This window comes from Pinus tabuliformis, chromosome 8 (assembly GCF_031772625.1).
Source record: "Pinus tabuliformis cultivar Carrire ecotype Pingquan chromosome 8, CPIR1, whole genome shotgun sequence".
Lineage (NCBI taxonomy): Eukaryota > Viridiplantae > Streptophyta > Pinopsida > Pinales > Pinaceae > Pinus > Pinus tabuliformis.
Window position 1 is genome coordinate 1,192,941,829 of NC_142294.1, and position 22,657 is coordinate 1,192,964,485.

The 22,657-nt window shown below is 37.4% G+C and overlaps 1 protein-coding gene across 1 annotated transcript; it reads left to right on the plus strand.

The window, feature by feature from the left end:
• Positions 1-9,972: 9,972 nt before the first annotated feature.
• Positions 9,973-11,381, plus strand: LOC149239651 (2-hydroxyisoflavanone dehydratase-like). Its single transcript, XM_089369933.1, has 3 exons — positions 9,973-10,229; positions 10,352-10,770; positions 10,873-11,381. The coding sequence occupies exons 1-3, from the start codon at positions 9,973-9,975 to the stop codon at positions 11,379-11,381; spliced, it is 1,185 nt and encodes a 394-aa protein (XP_089226059.1).
• Positions 11,382-22,657: the final 11,276 nt, after the last annotated feature.

Below are 22,657 nucleotides of genomic sequence, written 5' to 3' on the forward strand. Positions count from 1 at the left end.
TAGTTGGGAGGAGTAGCCCTAAAAAATATATGAGGTCAATATCATGTGGTTATGAGTTGATATTATGTGATTATATTATGCTTATGTTATGGGCAGGCTATACTGAGGGATACATCAATGAAATGAAAGCAGTGTGGTATGCGACATATTGGGACAGGCATGGATAAGATACTAGAAGGAAGGTTGCTCGGTCGAGACAATGTGGTTTTCGATGTGTGGTACTATTGTTGTGCATATGTTGTATATCTTGTACATGTTGCATATGTGATGTTGTGTGCATGCGGTGTTGGGTATAAATAGTGTTTGTACATGTTGTTTATGAAATGTTATGTACATGGTGGTACATACAGTGTTGTGAAAATATTGCATACGCAATGCTAAGTATAGATGGTGCTATGTACATGATGGATATGCAGTGTTATGTGCATATGGTGATGTGCGCATGTTGGATATGTAGTGTTGTGTATGTAGGGCACTATGTACATGCTGTATATGCAGTGCTATGTACATATGGTGTTGTGTGCATGATTGTACATGTGGTGTTGCGTACATGTTGTACATATGGTGTTGTGTGAAAGTGGTGATGTGTACATTTTGTGCATATGGTGTTGTGTACATGTGGTTCCATGTACATGTTGTGCATGTGGTGCTCGGTACATCTGACATTATGTACACATTGTACAAGTGGTATGATGTGTATGTGGCATTATGTACATGTTGTATAGGTGGTTTCATATACATGTGATGTTGTGCACACGTTCTGCAAGTGGTTCTTTGTACAGATGGTATTGTGTACATGTTATACATATGGTACTGGTGTACATGTGGTATTGTGTGTGTGTCGTACATGTTGTGCTATGCGTGTGTGGTACTATGTATGTGCATTGTGTAGTCATGGTATCATGATATGTGTATTTCTTATGTTGTACTTTGTTTACATATAAGTATTGTGTTGCGGTATACACTGGGTGTAGGTTCATGTATTGTGTTTTGTTGTACACTGGGTGTAGTTGTATGTGTTGTGTGTCAGATGTAGATGCATATATTGCATGGTGTTGTATGTCATGTATGGTTGTATGTGTGTGATGCACACTATGTGTATGTGAACATGGTTGAGGAGAAGGCACTAGGTGTTTGCTGGGTGTCGAAATAGATCTGGTGTGCATATAGAATAAGGACAAAGGTAGAAGCTAAGGATCGACTAAAGGATAAGTATCAGTATTTTATTTTAGTTTAATTATGCATGTTATTTATGATTCTAGTCTATGATGATAACATGTGACTTAGGATTCTTGTTTATGATGGCTACATATGAGTTATGATTTTGATATGTCATGGTTGTGTTTCGAGCTAACTTGATGTGATATGTTTATACATGATGATTTGGTCAAAGATGTTATTTTGACTTGTTGTGACAAGAAGCAAATAATATTGGAAGAGTACCTTATTGACAAGCTACCAATGAGGTATGATGTGAATTTATTTCAAATTATTTTAAATCTAATGGAAGTTATGTGCTTTTTACAGGAAGCACGGAAATTGTCGGTTGGGTGGTTGAAATTGACTACAAGATTGACAGTAGTAATGAAAGGAATTGAAACAAGTAGTAGTATTTTGGTAAAGCATTCAAGAACAAGGTCATTGTGGGACATTAGTACCGAATAGTGTCCATTGATTTCCATAACCATGCTATGGAAAGTATGATGGTTTTAAGTCAGGAATATGCCTTGGTTTTTGTATCTTTCAATGCGAGGAAGTCTTGCCAAGGGATGGAATGCTCGTGATGGGGGTGCCAGTGGAACTTGGAAGGTGAATGACTGCACAGAAGGGGGTAACCGGATTTCCAAAGGGACTTTGTAGCAGAGAAGGGAAGGTTGGGGATGGATTTGTTTTGGTCATTATCATTTCTAGATGGAATCAAATTCACATTAAGAGTGTTCCCTGGAACAATGAGTCAGTAACTATTCACTAAGAGGACAAGTGGCACAAGATTGTGGCACTGGACATTGGATGCAAATTTGACCTTGCAGTGGATTCTAGACTTTGTGGGAAGGAGGTGAATCATGGTATTACTTTGAGGGTGGAGGTGTGAGCCTTTGGATTCCCTTGTTGTGGATGCAGGCATCATATCCTTTTCTTTCCTGGCTGAGAAAATGTGCATATGTGTATATGTGTATATCATTGTAAATATTGTATCGAGTTGGATTTCTAAAGCTCCATAAATAGTATGGTCATTTGCTAGATGAAGTAAATGTGTATGTGTGTATATGTTATTATTATTGTAAATATCATAATGAGTTGTGTTATAAAGCTCTAGTAAACGATATGTTTGTCATGTTTTAGCATATGGTCATCGTAAATACCGCAACGAGATGTGTTATAAAGATCCATGGGCAGTATGTTTTGTTTTCAGCAGTCTTGTTGGTTATATGTGTCATTGAACACTGAGGATGGTGTTCCCCCAAGGGGGAGGGTTCTGAAACAACCCTTGCTAAAAATCCATGTAAAAATATATAAGGCCACAGTGATGGCACACTTATGCCAAGTTGAATGTTGGGAAATAAATCTTAGTGGGTGCTCATTTAGTTTATTATGGCTCAGGAAATTGGAAAAGGCAATGGCAAAGGCTTTGGAAAGTCATGAGGCATTAATTGGCATTTTATTTATGATAATAATGGAAATTAGGATAAAAGAGAGGTGAAAGGTCACAGGTTGCATGTGAGGAGGAAAATGAAGGAAAATAATGGAAAATGAAGAAAATAGATGCCTCATTAATAAAAAGGTTTCTGAGGATCGGTGGGCAGGGCTTGGTATGTGTAAGCTTGGTCAGTTCAATTTTGGAGCTCTCTCTCTCTCTCTCTCTATCTATCTATCTATCTATCTATCTATCTTGGACACATAGTTTTCTTGGAGCATTCTTGGAGGGTGTGGAATACTTGGAGTTTGGAGCAAGAAGGAAAAGGAAGAGGAGGAAATTACTTGAGGACATTGGTTTCACTAGCTACAACTAATTTTTCTTGTAGTTACTGAGCTACATGTATGTTTTCCTCACTAGTTTTGGCATACATGGCACATGCATGCGGTTTCTTGGTTATGAGTTGTCATTGGCATGGAGGATTTCCTGGATTAAGAGTGGATTTGTCTAGCCTTACCATTTCCTAGATAGCCATGGTGTTGTGGATTTATTTCTTTGTTTTTTGGTTGGCTCTCATGTTTCCTTATCTTGGGTTGAGCTATTAGTTCCTAGAGCCTTGGTTGAACACATGCTCTAAAATCCCTGTAACAGTTGGGTTGAGTTACTAGCTTTGGAGCCTTGGTTGGACAAACACTATGGAAGCCCTGTAATAGCTTGCGTTGAGTTATTAGTCTCAGAGCCTTGATTGGACAAACACTTTGGAGCCTTTGTTGGCTTGAATTACTAGTCCTAGAGCCTTGGTTGGAAAAATGTTGTGGAGCCCTGTATAAGCTATGGGTTGAGTTACTAATCTTAGAACCTTGGTTGGACAAAGGCTTTGGAGCCCTGTAACAACCATGGGTTGATTTATTAGTCTTGGTAGCCGAGTTGGAACAAAGGCTCTGAAGCCCTAGAAGGCTTGGGTAGAGACCAATCTGGTGATGGTTTTTTGATGTCCGGCTGTGAGGTGGAATCATTATTTGATGGGTTGAGGTGGATGGCATCCGAAAGCCCTACATGGTTCTGATTGATGTGTTTTATGAGATCGCACATTCATACTTGCAATATGGCATGGGGGTGAATGGATGAAGAGATATTTGGCTCAACCATTCTATGGTCAGGTGGAATGTGGTAGTCCCATATAGGGTTGGATTTTTCATCATTAATATGAGGTCCTTTCTCCTTGTTACCTCACGAGTATTATACTAGTTATATGTGGATTATATGGCTAATGTTTCCTTGGTATTTCTATTGTTATTATGGTGGTTATGAATATGTATTATGACAGTGGCTATGTAAGGATCCGATCATATTTTTAGTTGTATATGAATGAAAAATGTATCTTTTGCCTATTGGATGAAATTGCAGCTAAAGTGACAAGGAAACAATGCATCATAACAAATCTCAAATAAGTATGAGACCCCTATGCTTAGATCTATTATTTACACATGTAGTTTACATATTCGTTATATGTTTGACGAAATGTCTATCATGGCTAGTAGGGGTTCAGTCAAGGTCTTATTCAAGTAAATGGATTACTATTGTTATTTCCATGTTATCTTACTGTTATGAAGATTTCATTCAATTATGGGCAGTGACCTAGGCTCTGGGCTTGAAAATGTGGCTTAAATCCCAAGGACAATAGCACAGAACTGAGAAAAAAGGTCCCTAGACACTGACTTGTAGGCCTATGAGAGCATCGAGAGGTCCCTGGATGATGGCATGCCCATAGCATGAGAGTGTCCACTAGAAGTCAAGTGGTCCAAAATCTCAGTGGGACCGAGGGGCTCATTGGTAGAAAGGTTGGATTGGCTCATTAGGGTCCTAATGATGATGTTGAATGTATGTATGGTGTGCTTATGTTGGTTCCACTTCCTTAACGAGGCTTAGGAGGTTGAATCATATCATAGTGGCCTCTCATCACATAGTTACCTCGACTGGACAATTGCTTGGGTAGATGTGGGAGGAGGGTGTTATAATTGCCCTCCCTAAAGGAGCACTTGAGCAACAAGATATATGCAAAGGATGTACCTTGGGGAAGAACACAAAATCCACATTCCATGATCGGGATAGCAAAGCACATGGAGTCTCGTAAAGGATCCACTCTAATGTCTATGAACCTTTCTCGATAGCCTTCTCTTCCAGACATAAATATTTTTTCATTTTTATTTATGCCTTCTTAAGGAAGTGTTGCATCTTCTTCATGCAGAAGAAAGACGATACATTCTACAAGTTCATAGAATTCAAGGCACTAGTTCAGAAAGAAACTTGCAAGAAGGTGAAGGCTCTTAGGAGCAATAATGGAGGTGAGTACATGTCAAATGAATTCAATAATTTATGTATAAAATAAGGCATTTGACAAGAGATGAAAACACCCCACAACCCACAACAAAATGGGGTAGATGAGACAAAGAATTGTATCATTGTGGGAGTTGTGATGACTATGCTGCATGACCAAGGCCTACCACTACCTTTGTGGTAAAAGGAATGCAACACAACAGTCTATTTGCAAAATAGGAGTCGTCATCAGATACTAGGCATGATTACACTAAAGGAGGCTTTCTTGGGGAGAAAGGCAGACATGTCACACTTCAGGATTTTTGGAGCCTATGTTTACTACCATGTATCCAAAGAATCAAAGAAGAATCTTGAGCTGACAATAGACTTGGGGGTATTTTTTGGTTACATAGAAACTCCTCACAACTACCGTGCATAGTTGTCATCCCTCATAATGATAGTTGTGTGAAGGGATGTAAAGTTTGATGATGAGAAAGCGTTGTGGTTCTCTATTGAGACAGAGCTACAGACCCCACAAGAAGAGGATATTTTAGATCCAAAGGGTTTGCCTCAACAAGTTGTGGAGACATCCACCGAAGCATAACCATCTAGAGAAGGCAGGAAAAGAATCAGGGAAGCTAATATACTAGTGCAAGATGCGAGGGAGAATGTGGGAGATCCTTAAAATTTGCATAGGCATAGAAGGTCACCTGATCAATACACTAGCTACATGGCTCTACTAACTGATATTGTAGAGGTTGAGCCATCCTCTTTCAAGGAAGAAGTAAAACAACTTGTATGGGTTGATGCAATGGTGGAGGAATATGAATCCATTATAAAGAATAGTGTTTTGGAAGTGGTCCCAAGACTAGCAGATAAACTAATTGTGGGTTCAAGATGGATCTTCTAGGTTAAGAAGGAAGCATACAGAAGCATATAGAAGTATATGGCAAAATTCGCAGCCAAGGGATACTCTCAAGTTGAGGGAATTGACTATGAGGATACCTTTGCTCCTGTAGCAAGGTACTCATCTATCATATCAATTCTTGCACTTGTTGTGCAGATGGGGTGGAAGATCCACCAGATGGATGTAAAAACAACATTTCTTAATGGGGTTATTGAGGATGAGGTGTAAATCGAGAAACCATAAGTTTTTGAGACATTTGATAGAGAGCCTCATGTGTGCAGACTCAAGTGAGTGTTGTACGATCTCAAACAAAAACCTTGTGTGTGGTACACTAGGATTGACAACTATCTCATTGGTTTGGGCTTCACCAAAATTGAAGCAGATGAAAATCTCTATCACATATTGCTAGAAGGAAAATTTCTTATTATTTTCTTATATGTTGATGATTTGATTTTAACTGGTGATGAGTAGCTGATTAAATCTTGCAAGGGAATTTGAAATGAAGGACATGAGTCTCATCCACTACTTCCTCGGGTTGGAAGTATGGCAAGTCGATGGGGAACTATTTTTGTCTCAAGGAAAGTATGTAAATGAGATACTACAAAGATTCCACATAGAGAGTTGGAAACCCATGGAGACACCTCTAGCGATCAAGTGGAGGGAGGCGACCGCCACTTCAAGTGAAGAGGTGGATGTTACCATTTATCGAAGGCTAGTGGTTTCACTAATGTATCTTGTAAACATACAACTAGATATGGGCTATGCAATCAACTAGCTAAGCCAAGTTATGGTTAGGCCGACCAAATTTTTTGGAAGGAAACTAAGCATGTTTTACAGTACTTAGAGGCACTACCCAGTTTAGACTATGGTAGAAATGGATAGAGGGAGTGAAGTTGTGTGGCTTCACAGATGCAGATTGGACAGGGAGTCCATCAGACTGAAAGAGTACATCAGGTGGAATTTTTAGTGTTGGGTATGCAACTATTTCATGGTATAGTAGGAAGCAAAGATCTGTGCGGCTCAGATCGACAAAAACAGAATACATGGCTGCAAGTCAAGAAGGATGTGAGGCATTCTAGATGACAAAGATACTTGTGGGACTGTTTGGTTAGATGATGGATCCAAATGTGATGTATTGTGATAATAAGAGTTGCATTGAGCTCTCTTATAATAATGTATTTCATGATCGATCCAAGCATATAGAGATTCAGTATCACCATTTACGAGATTTTATGCAGAGGCGAATAATGTTGCTATAATACATTCCGACAAAGGAACAAGATGCTGACATTTTGACAAAGGCCTTGTCAAGAGGGAAGTTTGGGTTCCATAGGTGTAGGATAGGGGTGGTTGACAATCCATTTATTGTTGAGAGGGAATGTTGAAAAATGTAGCATGAAATTTTCAATTTGATTTTGCCTTAGTCAAATTGGGAAAATTTGAATTTCCACAGCAACAAACAACTTGGATGTAGCTAAATTGTGTGACATGGATCTTGTCTCTCATTTAGCTCAGTAAATTCTATTTAAAGGAGTTAGAGTTCAGTTAAGCATGTGTGATAGCTAATTTGTAGCAATCAAGGTCAGTTATTTCAAATTGTTTTTAGTTAAACTAGTTCTAACTATTGGAGGAACTAGTGGAAGGTCAGTTGTGTAGTGGGACTTCAGTCAAACACATTGATCATATAGTTAACTGACCAGTCAACCCAAAATAGCTAGTGCATGTAGAGAATTCGAGTTCCCTAGCTGTGGTGGAGATTCTAAGGCAATATAACATCAATTGTAGACTAGTATTGAGAGTATAGGTGTTGCATGTAGTTAGATGATAAACCTTGGGAATTGTGCAAGAATTTTGGAGGTATTTCCTAAATAATAAGGGCCTAATTTCTGAGGAATTGCGCAAGGAAATAGGGACTCAAGAAGAGGCATAGATCGACTAAGTCTATATCAGAGCTTCTTAATGAGCAGAGGGATTGGTTATTCACTTGTAGATTGAACTCAGTTGAGCAAAGAAATTACAATACATCTCTATTCAACAAATTAATGCAAGTAGGCAAAGAGGTTTTTAGCAGATTGTTTTCCCATGGAAAAGAATATTGTGTGAATGTGTGTTATTTTCTATTGCATGTTTGTGATTGATGTTGTAAAATTGAATTCCATAGAGCAGTAGAGTAAGTTTGTGTCTTGTGATTTTGATTAAAATTTCCTGAGCAATTGCAAATCTACATCATAATTTCTACATCAATTGCTTTGGTCTAGGCCATCTAGGCTATGATCAATGATTTTCTCACTATCACTTGGGGGGCAAAATTTATAGTGAACCTAGTTTCTCCTATCACAGTAGAATCCAACCACCTTGCTAAACACCCCCCAAGTAATGCAAGGAGGCTAGTGGCCAATTCCATGAGTCATTACAAAAGAAAGAATAAATTTTATGCCCATTTTTTTTTTCATTCAAAGGTTTTACTTCTATAATTACTTTAGTGTAAGTCCTATGGATTATAATTAATGGGATGGAAAACATTTTAGTGAGACAAAATTACTGCATTAAAATCCAACCACCTTGCTAAACACCCTCAATTAATACACAAAAAAAAAAAAAAACTATTTACCAATACTTAAACTTAAAACATCCCAAAACCTAAAACAATTGGAAAAGAGTGGATTTGCCTATCCACTTACAAACCTAAACCATGCACCCAACTCCTTGTAAAAATATAAATTTACAAACAAAATGCGAAAATGTAAGAGATTAAAAGATAAATAAAACAAAACCAATATCTATAACAAACTTTATCAAATTTATGCACTTAGAAACAAAACAATTAATAATGTATATAAAAAAATATATACAATATCTTTATATCAAATAACATATTTTTTTAATGTATACATATCAACTGCTTTCAATAGGTTTTGAAATGTATGCAATATCAATCCTTTTGATAAGGAAAAAACTATTGATAAATGTAAATATTTTTCAAGAAATGTGAATATATTACTTTAGATAATTGTTATTCTGACGTGTGAAGTACATGCAAGTTATACTCCCAAGGATATCATGGTGAGACATTCTTTTCATCTAATCAAGACGCATCCAAAACAAGAGACGTCCTTTTCATGTAATCAAGAAGCATTCAAAATAGGCGAGGGATATTAGTCAAGAAGTATTCATATCAGGGGAGGGTTATTTGATAGAGCCAAAGTGTTTCAAAACAAGTATATTATGGTTAGGCATTCTTTTCATCTCATCAAAAATCACTTAAAATAGGGGAGGGATATTAATTTAGAAGCATTCAAATCAGACGAAGGGTATTTGATAGAGCCAAAGTATTTTAAAACAGAGAATATTATAGTTATCCATCTTTTTCATTTAATCAAGAAGCATTCAAAATAGGAAGGGATATTAATCAAGAAGATTTTAAAAGGGATATATTTTTTAATAATATGGTGAATTGGTAATTGCTAGATTTAATTTAAAAAATATTAGTATTAATTTTTGTAGTTGCTATTATAACATCAAGAATACATTTAACAACCTGTAATCTAAATATACTAATGGGAATATTCCACTCCTGAACGACTTGGTACTCCCTCTTTCTCTATGGATCGAGCATATGAGGTTCCACTCTACCGCACCAATGCAGGAATTGGAATTGATAGATGTTCCTCCCGGTGCCTTGTCAGAAGCTCGTTTTCCAACGAGAAAATGGAATATTTGAAGACCCCATCCCCGGAACTGGAAAAGAACCTAAACTCGTGATAGAAGCCTAATTTCTTATGATTTTGACAAGAGCCAAAACTCCAGCCAGTGAAAAGCATATTCCTTAAACTTCACACCATAACAAAAACAATATATTCAATGTGATTTAAACCCTAATTTAGTGAGTTTCACCCGGGAATAGATATATTAATGTAGAAACATTCAAACACATGAGGGATATTTCATAAAGCCAAAGTGTCTATAGAGGGTAGGTGGTATTTTCAGTTCGTTATAAGTTATTTTAAAATAGTCAGCCTTTTGAAGTCAATTTACAGCAGCGAAATTTTACGAAATGGAGGAAATATGAGGGACCCTTTTGATAACAAAATCCGATATTGAAAGTCTAGATAAAATGTCAGCGTTGGATGGCCACAAAGTAGGCGTTGCAGCCCTCCGATTCGCAGAATGTGCAATCAGGATAAGATGTCCGACAAATAGTGGAGTGTCATTATACATCCCTCATGGGCGGAGAAATAAGTGGAGGAACGTCGTGCCGTGGAAGGAAACTGTGGCGACGCCTGTGCATTATTCCAAAAGCACATTAAATTTCGTTCCTCCGTACCGGCGGACTATTTGCAATTTCAGTTACGGCATTATTTGCCATTTCAGGTACCCGAGCTTTAAATACATTGTTGGTTTGTGCTGGGCTTTGTAAATTGTGACTGCGTGTCTGAGAATTTTATTTTTCTTGCCTGCGTGTGCCTGTGTGCTTTGTTTGGTGTACTGTACAGCTCAACACCTATGGAGTCGCCGTCACCCTTGTCTATCATTGTTGAAGCCCCTGGTTTCGTGAGAGCTTATGAAGACGGAACAGTTGAACGCTTGGTCGATGTGGGTACGATTCCGCCTTCTCCAGAGCTCGATTATCTTGATTTGCATGGAGTGGCATCCAAAGACGTGGTCATCAATCCTGAAACAGGCGTCTTCGTTCGTCTCTACCTCCCCCGGCTTGAGGTTACCGATGGAAAAGAAAAAGTGCCACTGCTTGTTTATGTTCACGGAGGGGGTTTCTGCATCGAATCCGCTGCTTCGCCATTTTATCACAACTATCTTAATAAAGTGGCTACCGAGGCCAAGGTGATTTGTGTATCGGTAGACTATAGGAGAACCCCCGAGCATCGCCTCCCTGCGGCATATGACGATTGTTTTGGTGCTCTTGAATGGCTTGACCGTCAAGCAGTGGCGTTGGATGGGGTGTCTGTGGATCCGTGACTCGCTTCACACGCAGATTTTAGCAAAGTGTTCGTTGCAGGTGACAGTGCCGGAGGCAACATCACGCATCAGTTGGGAATCCGTGCAAATGGAAGGGAATGGGATGGCCTGCGTTTCCAAGGGGCCATTCTGGTTCACCCTTTCTTTGACTCAGAAGCACAAATCGGGTGCAGAGTGGCCACGGCGACGGAAGTGGAGGATTTTAATAAGCTGGCGGATGCACTATGGAGCATCGCTCTCCCCGCAGGGGCGAACAAAGACCACCCATTTTCTAACCCAGTTGGACCCACTTCTGCTCCGCTCTCCACTCTTGTGTATCGTCGAGTGCTTGTATTTGTGGCGGGAAAGGACCTGCTGAGAGATGGTGGTATTTTGTACTACAAAGCTTTACAGGCGGCAGGCAAAGAGGCTGATTTGGTTACGACGGAAGGCGAAGACCATGTCTTCCATCTCTTCAATCCAAAATCTGAGAATGCTCCTCCCATGTTGAAACGCATTTCGGACTTTATACATTTCTCCTCTGATCACTCTAACAACTCATACCCCTGATCTGTCTGAATCGTTGCGGAGAAAGAGCAAATCCGATTTATGTGGCTTTGGGTTATTTACATTTTTCTCATTGCCAGGTTGGTGGAAGTGCAAATATGAGTATACTGGAACTTTGTGACAGTCATGTCATTCTTCCAGATAATCTTCAAATAAATATTTCAGGATAAGCCTAATAAATTGATCTCGTTGTTTTGAGAGTTAATTGATCTGGTTTTTTACAACAGCATGGGTTAATTTTATATTTTTGAGATGCCGAAATGTTATATTTAAAAAAAGCTATTAAAAAGATGTTTAGCTTTTCTTTTTTAATTTTTAAGTAAAATATTTTTATATTATTTTGATCTTTACTTAAATAAAAGAAAAATATATTTATTTCTATATTAATTCTATCTTATTCATTTTTAATGAAAAAAAATGGATATTTTTTATACCAATGAATTCAAGGTTAATAGAAAGAACACAACCGGATGACAATTGCTTCATTATTAATGGTGGAAAAGTCATAATTAAAATTTCATTATTGTCTCTTTGCTTTTGTCAATTTCAATAGACATAAATAAATCACAAATGATTTTCACTATAATGTTTGTCCACCATTCATTTTATTTACGTGGACAATCCGTTGTTACATTTTCATTCTTTTCATTCCCTTATATGTGCGAACATTTTTTCTCAAAATCAACAAGGGGTTGTTACAAATATTCTCACCCCCCTGTACTTGCAAACAATGCAACAGATGCATCCACTCTTTGTTGACATATGTCCTTGCTTGTTTATTCTCATAACATCACCTAAAGTGTACATCCAACTATGTGTTAAAAATTCTATGAATGATTATACAACCTCCGCTTTATGTGAAATACCCATGCTCAAGCAAGATTAAATGGTTATTTCAACCTATACGCTCAAGCACAAAGATGCACTTTCGCAGTTAATATGCATTCACCTACTCTTCATACAAATCAAAGCTACCGGATTCAAGCCATCGTGACCTAAGTCATGTGGATCTCATCTCTTAGACACCAAGACATTCCTTTATGAAATTGCACACACAAAACAAGTTATCCATATGAGAACCAAAATAAGTTTCAATACTTACCTCTAGAACTATTAGCTTGAACACAAAGCAACAAGAAATCATTCATACAACTAGTACCTTGGAATGAATAGGAACCTATTGTACTCTAGAGAATAACACCAACTTGATAGTAAAGACTATGTAATTGACCATCTATGGACATACTTCCATATATTTAAACACCTAGGTACCCAACCACGATGCTTTCCAATACTCTAGGAAAATAGTTTAAAAATAGAATATATCCAAGTCAATCTTACATTCTTTGCACCTACTGATGAGGAAATATAGTTCAACATCCATCAAGCGGTCTTTTAAGAAGGAGAAAAACATGTAGTTATAACTTCCTCCTAACTACACCACATTTTACGAAGTAGACTAAGCAATGATTTTTACAAATTACATTGTATTTCCATGTAACAACACAGATCAACTTCAAATGAAAATGACACACATGACAGGAATACCATCTTCATCTTCTAAATTTATTTAGATGTTTGGATACTTTATTTGTTGTTTTGACCTTTGAAATCATGCACATACTTGGTCTCTTTGTTTGTTCCTTCAACATTTTCCTCTTAAACATCTCGATTAAGTGTTTGTATTGGATTTCTATGTATACCCTATGATTTCTTAGAATTGAAAATTCTAAAAAAATAACTAATATCTCATATTGAGATCACAAAGCTCAATATGAGTTCTCAATTTGAAGACTTACAAATTACAAAGATAAATTTTGAAGACATTTTCCAACGCTATCATAGGTCAACACCAACCCTTACAGAAAACTATGAAACAACACAATTCCATTTTATTTTACCAAGCATGCAACTTGAACCTAGTGCTTCACTTTCCACTATGGTTCTTTACACATTAATTTGTTGCATATATATTCCATTTCCTCACAAACATAGAATAATGAATATTTCACTGACAAATATGATTAGAAATAGACCTCTCATCTTAGACTAATTTATGTCTTCATATAGCCTTACCATAGAAGAATTTCTCTCCTTGATTAATGCCAAGGACACTAAGTGATTTTTAATGCTCTCAAGTGCCTCATGGGCCTTGACATCATTGTACCTATGTGTGCTTTCATTCCTCACTCCATTCATCAGAACTTCTACCTCATGCAGTAGAGTAATATTGGGGATGTTAGATGATTATTTAGCTAGTTCCCATGGGATTCCCATTATTTATTCATCCCATACTGACTTGAAAGACATACTACATTTTGTTCAAGAAGATCCATGTATTGGTACACCTCTAAATGGAAGGTGTCAATGTAGTTAGGAAACAAGTGGAGCTTCTTGTCATCTTAAAGTTTTCTAAGATATACTACATAGTCATGTGATTCTTTTGTTTTTTCCTTCATACCCTTAACAAACCCACAATATCCATCATCCCATGTCTAGGCATGTGCATCAGTATGCCCATCTTGATTGATGTCTTTGACACTAGGAAAATGTTTAGTCTTTGATCATCTTCATCTTTATCCCAATCAAGTGGTGACTCTAGAGGTTCTACGTAATTCATCGCATAGACATATTCATAGGTTTAGTTCACTAATTAGAGGCCTAACATTGCTACATAACACTACAAATCTAATTCATTGTGCATATAGTCCTTGAGTTGTGTTCTTCTTATGACCATATGCACGCAAATACAAATCAGGTAAGAGCATTGGCCACCATGGGAAGTTTTTTATGTTTGGGGTTTTCAGAAATCATTGCAAAATAAGAAATGATTGCTACTTAGTTGTGACTAGCCCATTAAAAAATCCAAATTCATCTAAAATATCTAGCAGATGATTGTCATATGGTTTTGTCTCATCCTCTACAATCTCCATCTCCTTTTTTTGAATGGATTCTATCTCATGGCATCATTGTTAATTCTCCTGCATGGTCCATAAGTAACCCTCCTTGAACATCATGTGTAGTTGTTTGCTCAATTATCCTACAAATAAGAAATTTTATCACAACCATATCTTTGGGAACACATCTACCACAATTTGAAACTCCATTGTAGTTTCAATTTATCATCATGTTAAATAGGTGAAATTTCCTTTAGATAAATCATGCCTTATGTTGCCTCAAAAGTGATATATTTATTTCTCTATCAATGATCCACAATAATAAATAATGTGGCCTTTGAACTCAGTCTTCCTATATGCCTCATTTTCCTTGTCACCCATTAATATAATCATCTCCACTTTACTCATGTCAAATAAACAAGAAGGATTTTTGCCTTTCATCCCTTGCACCACCACAACTTCATTCTCACCTGTCTCATTTCTCATGTGGCTCCTTCTAGTGGGTGACTCTTCTCTAAATGGACTTTTATTTTTTATAGTCATAGTGTTCAAGCAACTCCCTTTAGAGTAGAGATGCATCTTCCTACAAATTTGGTAGACATATAAAATAACTCACAACAAACATCTACTCTCTACATGTTATTAGGCCCACTTCTAGGGTATTCAAGCTAAGACTATCTCTAAACTATGTTGGAAATGGGAGATTATAAATTTCTCACATGCTAGAATGCATCACTTTCTTTATTAAAAAATATAATCACATATATAAATACATCAAGCATGTCTCAAGATAGATAAACTACCTTAACCTTGAAATCAACTAGTTGAACGAAAATCTCAACCATAAGACAATTTAGGAAGATAATTATTTAGAGAATATCTCTCAAATCCAATTAGACCTAACCACCTCCTGAATATTAGGAATAAACTCTTCTCATAAGGACCAACTCTACTTCATAATGACCAATAATAGCAAAAACCGCAAATATGAATACACATAAAACAAACAGGAGTTACATATTCCGACAAAGGGGTGTAGTATACACATTTGTGAAAGCTATGTAGAATATTGAAAGTGATAAAATTTATGCCCATTAGCCCCCAGGGTTAGCTCACTTGGTAACACATGTAAAGATGTTATGTAAAATATTATTAGGTCATTGGTTTGATTTCCCAATCAACTCATCTCCACATTTGGGGCATGAGTGGTGCAATTAGTGGTTATAATGGTAATGAACATAATCAACCCCATGTCACACATGTATGATACTTTGCCAGTTGTCAATTTCACTAGTTATTAAAATGATAAAAGGATAGATTTTATACCCATTGAGTTATTAAAAAGATAAATTAAAACCTATTGATGTATCAAATTCTCGATGTATTTGGAGTGGAAAAAGTGGAGTAATCAGCTCATGGGATCATTTTTTTCTAGTGGGATACAATTTGGCAAAATGGGGCCTGAAACATTATGGGAGCATTTAGGCATCAAACAATGTTTTTTGGGGCAATTTGTTTTTTGATTTAGTGCGACACCTTTTCATGCTCTTCTACACACAAAGATCTTCTGAATGACACAAGAATCACGTCAGCCCTTATCATCCATGGAAAATGGGCTAGCCATGTGTTTGTTGTAGAAAATATGACATAGGTTAACCCGATAATGCAATATCAATCAAAGCAAAATACTATAACCTACTTCTACTATCAATTTACGGAAGCTTAAATATCGAGCTGAACAATATAACCAGAAGAAGAAGAATCAATGGCACAATACACATGAAAATACTTTGGGGAAAGCCTCAGCTAAAAACCCCACACTATTGTATTATCATACATAGTGGAAATACATAGGAATTATACAAATCCTTAGCTCTCACAGCTAGCCAAATCTCAGTACAATCCTCACAGATTCTCACAGGAAATCTTGGCTTCTCTCTAGACTTCCTCTCTGCCCTCCAAGCTCCTATTTCCTTGCACTATTCCTTGTGGATGATTAGCCTATTGCCAAGTGGAAAACCAAGCCTCCAAAATTGTGCAATCCTCAGGGATGAATCCTTTACTACATGCATGAGTTTTCTCCATGAGAAAACATATGCAATTGATATTAGACTATCCTTGAACATTTATCTCAACTGGGTCTTTCTCAGAATAGACATGCATGAGTTTCTAATGAGGGAATCTTTAGTTAACTGAAGTAGCACTAGTTGAGTGCATTAATGCATCAACTAACTGTTAACTCACTATTAGTTCCTCAAATAGTTTGGAACTAATTTAACTGGACTTAGCGCAGTAAACTAAGTTAACTAATTACAACTCAAATATAACTCAATCTTATCTCCTTAATTTAAGGGATAACTCTTGCATGGCTTCAGAAAGACTTCTAACTTGCATTTCTCCAACTAATTAATTTAAAATAAATAAATTAATTATTTCCAAGTAGTTGTTGAGACTAAATTTGATTTTAATTCACAATTTAATTCAAGGAAAAATTAAATTGGAATATTCTTCTTGTCATATTTCAACACTCCCTCTCAACAAGAAAGGGATTATCTGCCACTTGGATCCTATCTCTATGGAACTCGAATTTACACTTTGAAAATGCCTTTGTCAAAATGTCAGCATCTTGCTCCTCTGTCAAAATATACTGCAACAACATGATCCTCTCGAACTTTGAAAAGCCATGGGAAACAAATCTTGCCTTATGATTCTCCACACTACCATCAGTAGCTTTCTTTACCTTGTAAAGACAACGGGAACTCACATCTGACTTGTTCTTCAGTCTTGGAACCACGTCCCAAACATTGTTACGAACTATGGTGTCATGCTCCTCCACCATAGCATCAACCCAAATTGGCTGCTGCACTGCTCCCTCAAAGGAAGATGGTTCAGTCTCAACACATTCCCCAACGAGGGCCATGTATCCAATGTACCTCTTAGGTGACCTCCTTTGTCTGCATTGAGAAGATGGTGCTCCCACATTCTCTCTTGCATCCTCCAACAATCTATCAACTTCTTTTGTGCGCTTTCGTCCATCTCTGGAAGACTCTGCTTGAGTGGATTTCTCCACTCCTGGAACCTCTACATGTGGCTGGTTCACATTAGTCTGAGGCTCCTCCTCCTTAGGAACCAATAGTTCCTCCATAGCCTATAGTTCGAGCTCCCTCTCAAGGGAAACTCGCATGGCCTTCTGCTCATCAAACTTGAGATCTCTACAAATCACTGTCCTCCGACTGGTAGGAAATTACATCCAATAGTTGTGAGGTGTATCAGTGTACCCCACAAATATACCCAACTCTGTTGTCGACTCAAGATTCTTCCGTGCATCCTTTGTCACATGGAAATATATCGATGAGCCAAAGATCCTGAAGTGACCCACATCTAGTCTCTTACCGGAGAAAGCTTCCTCCGGTGTTTTCATCCCAAGTATGCGATGCAGGCTTCTATTCTACAAATAGACCATTGTGTTGCATGCCTTAGCCCAAAAGTGAAGTGGTAGGCCTTGGTCATGCAACATTGCCCATGCTACCCCTATAATAGTTATGTTCTTCCTCTCAGCCACCCCATTCTGCTGTGGGTTATGAGGTGCCGTCAACTCTCATTTAATTCCTTCCGCTGAACAAAAGTCCTTAAGCTCTTGAGAGACATATTCTCCACCGTTGTCGCTTCTGAAGGCCTTGATCTTCTTCCCTGATTCTTTCTCAACCAAAGCTTTGCACTCACAAAACTTTGTGAAAGTTTCGTCCTTCTTCTGCATGAAATAAATCTAGCATTTATGAGAATAGTCATTAATGAAAATCACATAATACCTTTGCTTCACTGTGGATGTCGTCGAGAATGCTCCACACAAATTAGTATGAACTCACTCTAAGATAGCCTTTGCTCGACTGTCTCGATCATGAAAGGAAGACTTGGATTACTTTCCCAAGGTACAACCTTTGCATGTGTCAACTTGCTCAATTCTACTTTTCGGAAGTCCTGTAGATATCTGCTGCATTATCTTCAAAGCCCCATGATGCAAATTGCCCAACTACTTGTGCCACAACTCGCCAATGTCTTGGATTTGCACCAATTTTTCTTTCGTACTCAATGCTGCACAATCATCTACCTCTAGTTTATAGAGATTCTTCACTTGAATTTTTATCCTCTTGGTCTGATCCATGTCTATGTGTTTTATGAACGCCTTTCCTTTACTGAAGACAACATCATAGTATTTTTCCTCCAACATCACGACCGATACCAAGTTCTTCTTCAATTCAGGCACATACATCACGTATATCAAGGTGAGAGGAGCTCCATGCTCCCTCTGAAAAGCAACCATGCCCACTCCTGAAACACTATACCTTCCATCGTCACCCATCTCGATGCGCATCTTAAGGTCTTTCTCCTCCAAGGCATTGAATAATTTTTTATCACCGGTCATGTGGAATGAGGATCCACTATCAAGATACAATATACAACCCATCATCGATGACACCATGCATGCAATGAGGGCAAAGTCCATTTCAAACTGAGAGGCTAATGCCTCACCTTCTGATCCTTCCGAGGATCCCTTCTTGGAATTCTTTGATGGGAAATTAGTCGCATAATGTCCCATCTTGTGACAATTAAAAAATCTTACTTTAGACATGTCACCCTTCTTCCCTCCATGAGAAGAATTCAATTTGAAATGGGAAGCCTTCCCCTTCCCTTTCCTTGCGTTACTTGCTAAGGTCAAATTTTCTTCATCATCATTCTTGGATGAAGAACCATTGTTATGAAACCAGCTCACAAAAAGATAGAAAAGATAGATCAACGCCTTAGAATTCAGCCTCTTCGAGGGATCAACCTCCTTTACATTACAAAAATGAACAATTCTTGGATGATACAAATGACAAGACCTCCTTTCTATATATAGGAGTCTAAGGGGTCATAATATAATCATAGCTAACATAACAATAATAATGTAAGGGCACAATAATAACAACACTGGGCTTCTATGGGGCACAATAATAACAATATGGGGACTACATGGGTACAAAAATATAATAAGGGGGTTGTATTAATAACAATAAGGGGTTACACTAGTAGTATAGGGGACTAACATGCCCCTCTCCTTCAAAAAGTGTTGTCCTCAACGCTTGAGTAGTTCTTGATGCTTTTGTATAAAATTCTTGTCCTCCCATGTGGAATACTTAGCAGGTAAGTTCTTCCACTTGATGAGATACTCTAAAATTGATCAATTTTATAGCTATCAGGTTCTTGTTTCTGTGACTGCTCCAGGTTCCAATATGATTTTTCCTTCCTCTTCAAGTTCTGGCAATATTGTTTGAATTGGGATATTCTGCAACTTTTTAATGAGTGGCCACACTTCTTTTTCCTTCTTCCATTCATCCCTTGGTTCATTTATCCAATCTGGTTGGATAATAGAAATAGCACAAAACAATGCTTCCACATCCTCATCCTTTCTTGAGAGTGCATTTGCAACAAAAATTGTCTTCCCTTTTCTGTAGATGATGTCAAAGTCATAACCCAACATATTTGTGACCCATTTTTTATGTTCTTCTAAAGATAATATTTGTTCTAAAAAGTATTTAAGACTATCATGATCCATTTTTACCTTGAAGTGTCTTCCCATTGGGTAAGGTTGCCATTTCTTAAGTGCATGTAGTGTTGCCAACGTTTCCTTCTCATAAATAGGTTTCTTGAGATGTAGCCGTAAAAATACCAAATCACCTACATCAAAACCTTTTTCACTGCAATGTTGATCTACCTGCTATTTCATTTGATTCTGCACCAAAGTGGCATTATCCTTTAAAAGTTGGATAACTTGTTGTTGATGCTCGATGTGATATTTCACTGCGTGAACCTTTTCTTCTTGATATGTACTTATATCTTGAGAGTTTGAGGAGTGGTAATTTCTTCCAATACTTTACAAGATATGGTTGATTTCATTTCTTGATGCTTGATGTGATCTTTCACTTCTTGAACATTTTGCCTCGTGATATGTCCTTCTATCTTGATAGTTTGAGGAGTGGTAATTCTGGACAATGCATTACAAGGTATGGTTGGATTCATTTCTTCTCCCTCGATGCGATCTTTCACTTCTTGAACCTTTTTCTTCTTGATATGTCCTTCTATCTTAAGAGTTTGAGGAGTGGTAATTCTTGCCAATGCTTTACAATATATGGTCGGATTCATTTCTTTTTTCTCTAGGGTTGGGTCCTGGTGTATATCTTCTTCTTTTGATGTTTCTTAATCCTTTTCTTCCTCCTCTTCATATTCTATGTAAAATAATTTCTTCTTAGCACACTTATGACCTTTAGTACATTTGCTATCACAATTGTAACAAAACCCCTTTTCTCTTTTTTCTTCCACTTGTTGTGGTGTAAACCTTGTAGGTTGTGGAAGGCTAGGAGAAGAATTACTTCCATAACTATAGTTGTGAGTGATGGGATTCCTTGTTTCCATAATTTCGCTTTCAATATTTCTTGCCCACCTGAATGCCTTCTCCAATGAATCAAGTTCCCAAAGACGAATCTCATGCTAAATGTTATCCTTTAAAGTACTTATGAAGACGTCACTCCTTTTCTTCTTTGGAATATCATTTACCGTTATATTCAATTTTTGAAAGTCCTCAACGTGCTCTTCCATTGAACACTTTTGTTTGAGATTTATCAATTGGCTAAAGAAGGTGTTTCTCTTTGTATCTTCATAAAGTGCTATCATTTCCTCCTTGAGAATTGACCACATAACAAGTGGTTTACGAGAACAAAGCCCTTTATACCATAAAAATTGATCTGGTTCTAAATATAAAGATGCAATACGTACCTTTTTTAATAGTTACACCTCATGTAGATCAAAATATTGCTCCATCTATAGTATCCAATCTACCAGATCCTTGCAGTCAAACTTCCTCATATCACCTTTTCTTTATTTTAGGAGCTCGATATTGAAACAACTATCACTATGTAATTTCAGCTCTTCCAGTTCAAAGGTACTAGTGTCCCACAATGGCCCTGCTCTTGATGTGCTTTACCAACATACTGCTGCATGTTCCAATTCCTTTTAGTGATGTTGCTAATTCTTGCCATCAACTTCAACCACCCAACCAGGTAGTTTCATGCTTTCCTATACCAAGCACATAATTTCCATTAGATTCAAAATAATTTGAAATAAATTCACATCATACCTCATCAGTAGCTCGTCAATGAGGTATACTTGTAATTCTATTTACTTCCTATCACAACAAGTCAAACTATTTGTTTGATCAAATCATCATGTATAAACATATTGGTGGGATAGGGTCCAAGGGGTTAAGTTTTGGTCAAATTTTGGGTTAATTTTTGTATAAAATGTAAATAATTTGCGAAATGTGGAAATGGAGTGCAATGAGAGTATGAGTCAAAGGGGCTTTAGTCCCTTAGGTGGGTAGATGATAGGGGGTTTTGGAGATGCTCCCATGGTCCACAGGCTATGGTATTGTAATAAAAGTTCTATATATAGATGAGTCATAGCAAGTCTAAGAGATATCAATTGGATAAGAATACTAGTAATGGAAAGAAGCTAAAGTAGGAAAGGTCTATTTCCTGTACTTAGGCTAAAGGGAAAGGCTCCTGTAGTTGAGTGCACAGAGACTTTGGTAAGTCTGTAGTTTGAGTGTGTGGGCCCCTACAACTAAGTGCGTAGGGAAAAGTTTATACTTGAATGATTATAATTAAGAAAGACAATTTGAGCCAATTTTGGTGCATCTGTGTCTTCTTTCTTACTTCTACAAGTTTCTGTATTTTCACTCTGTGTTATATTTATATGAATTAATCCTTATCTGGTGCATGAAAATAGTAGATCAGTAATATTTATGCATGTTATGAATGATTAAGAGCATTCACAAAGATTTGGAAGTTGTCAAGTGCTTTTACAATAATTGTCTATTGAGAAGGGTTAAGGGTGTGCGAATGTAGATCTAAGCCCCGAGGACTACATGAACCTATCACATAGGACTCTAGATGTAGAAAACTGGTTCTGTCATCCCCCAATGCTGTGTCGGGTGAGGCTGAAGCCTACACTACATAGGTAGTTTTAGAAAGGGCCAACATTTAGGGTTTTGTTCATTGGCATAGATAACTTTGAAGCTGGGTTAGACCCCATCAAGCCAAAGAATGGTTTTGTTGCCGAGACTGGGATCTGTCTGAGGAATGTGTGATGTCAAATAAGTGGTTCACTACTAAGAAAAAAATCAAAAAGTGGATCAATCAAAATTTTCACGTGTTTGTAGCTCGAAATCCCACAGTTATCCAAGGAATAGTGGTTGAATAGATACTTAAACATAGACGAGACTAAAGCCTTCTTATGTTGCTTTCCTTGTGAACTTCATGAGTGGTTGTCCATATTAGCGGATAGTCA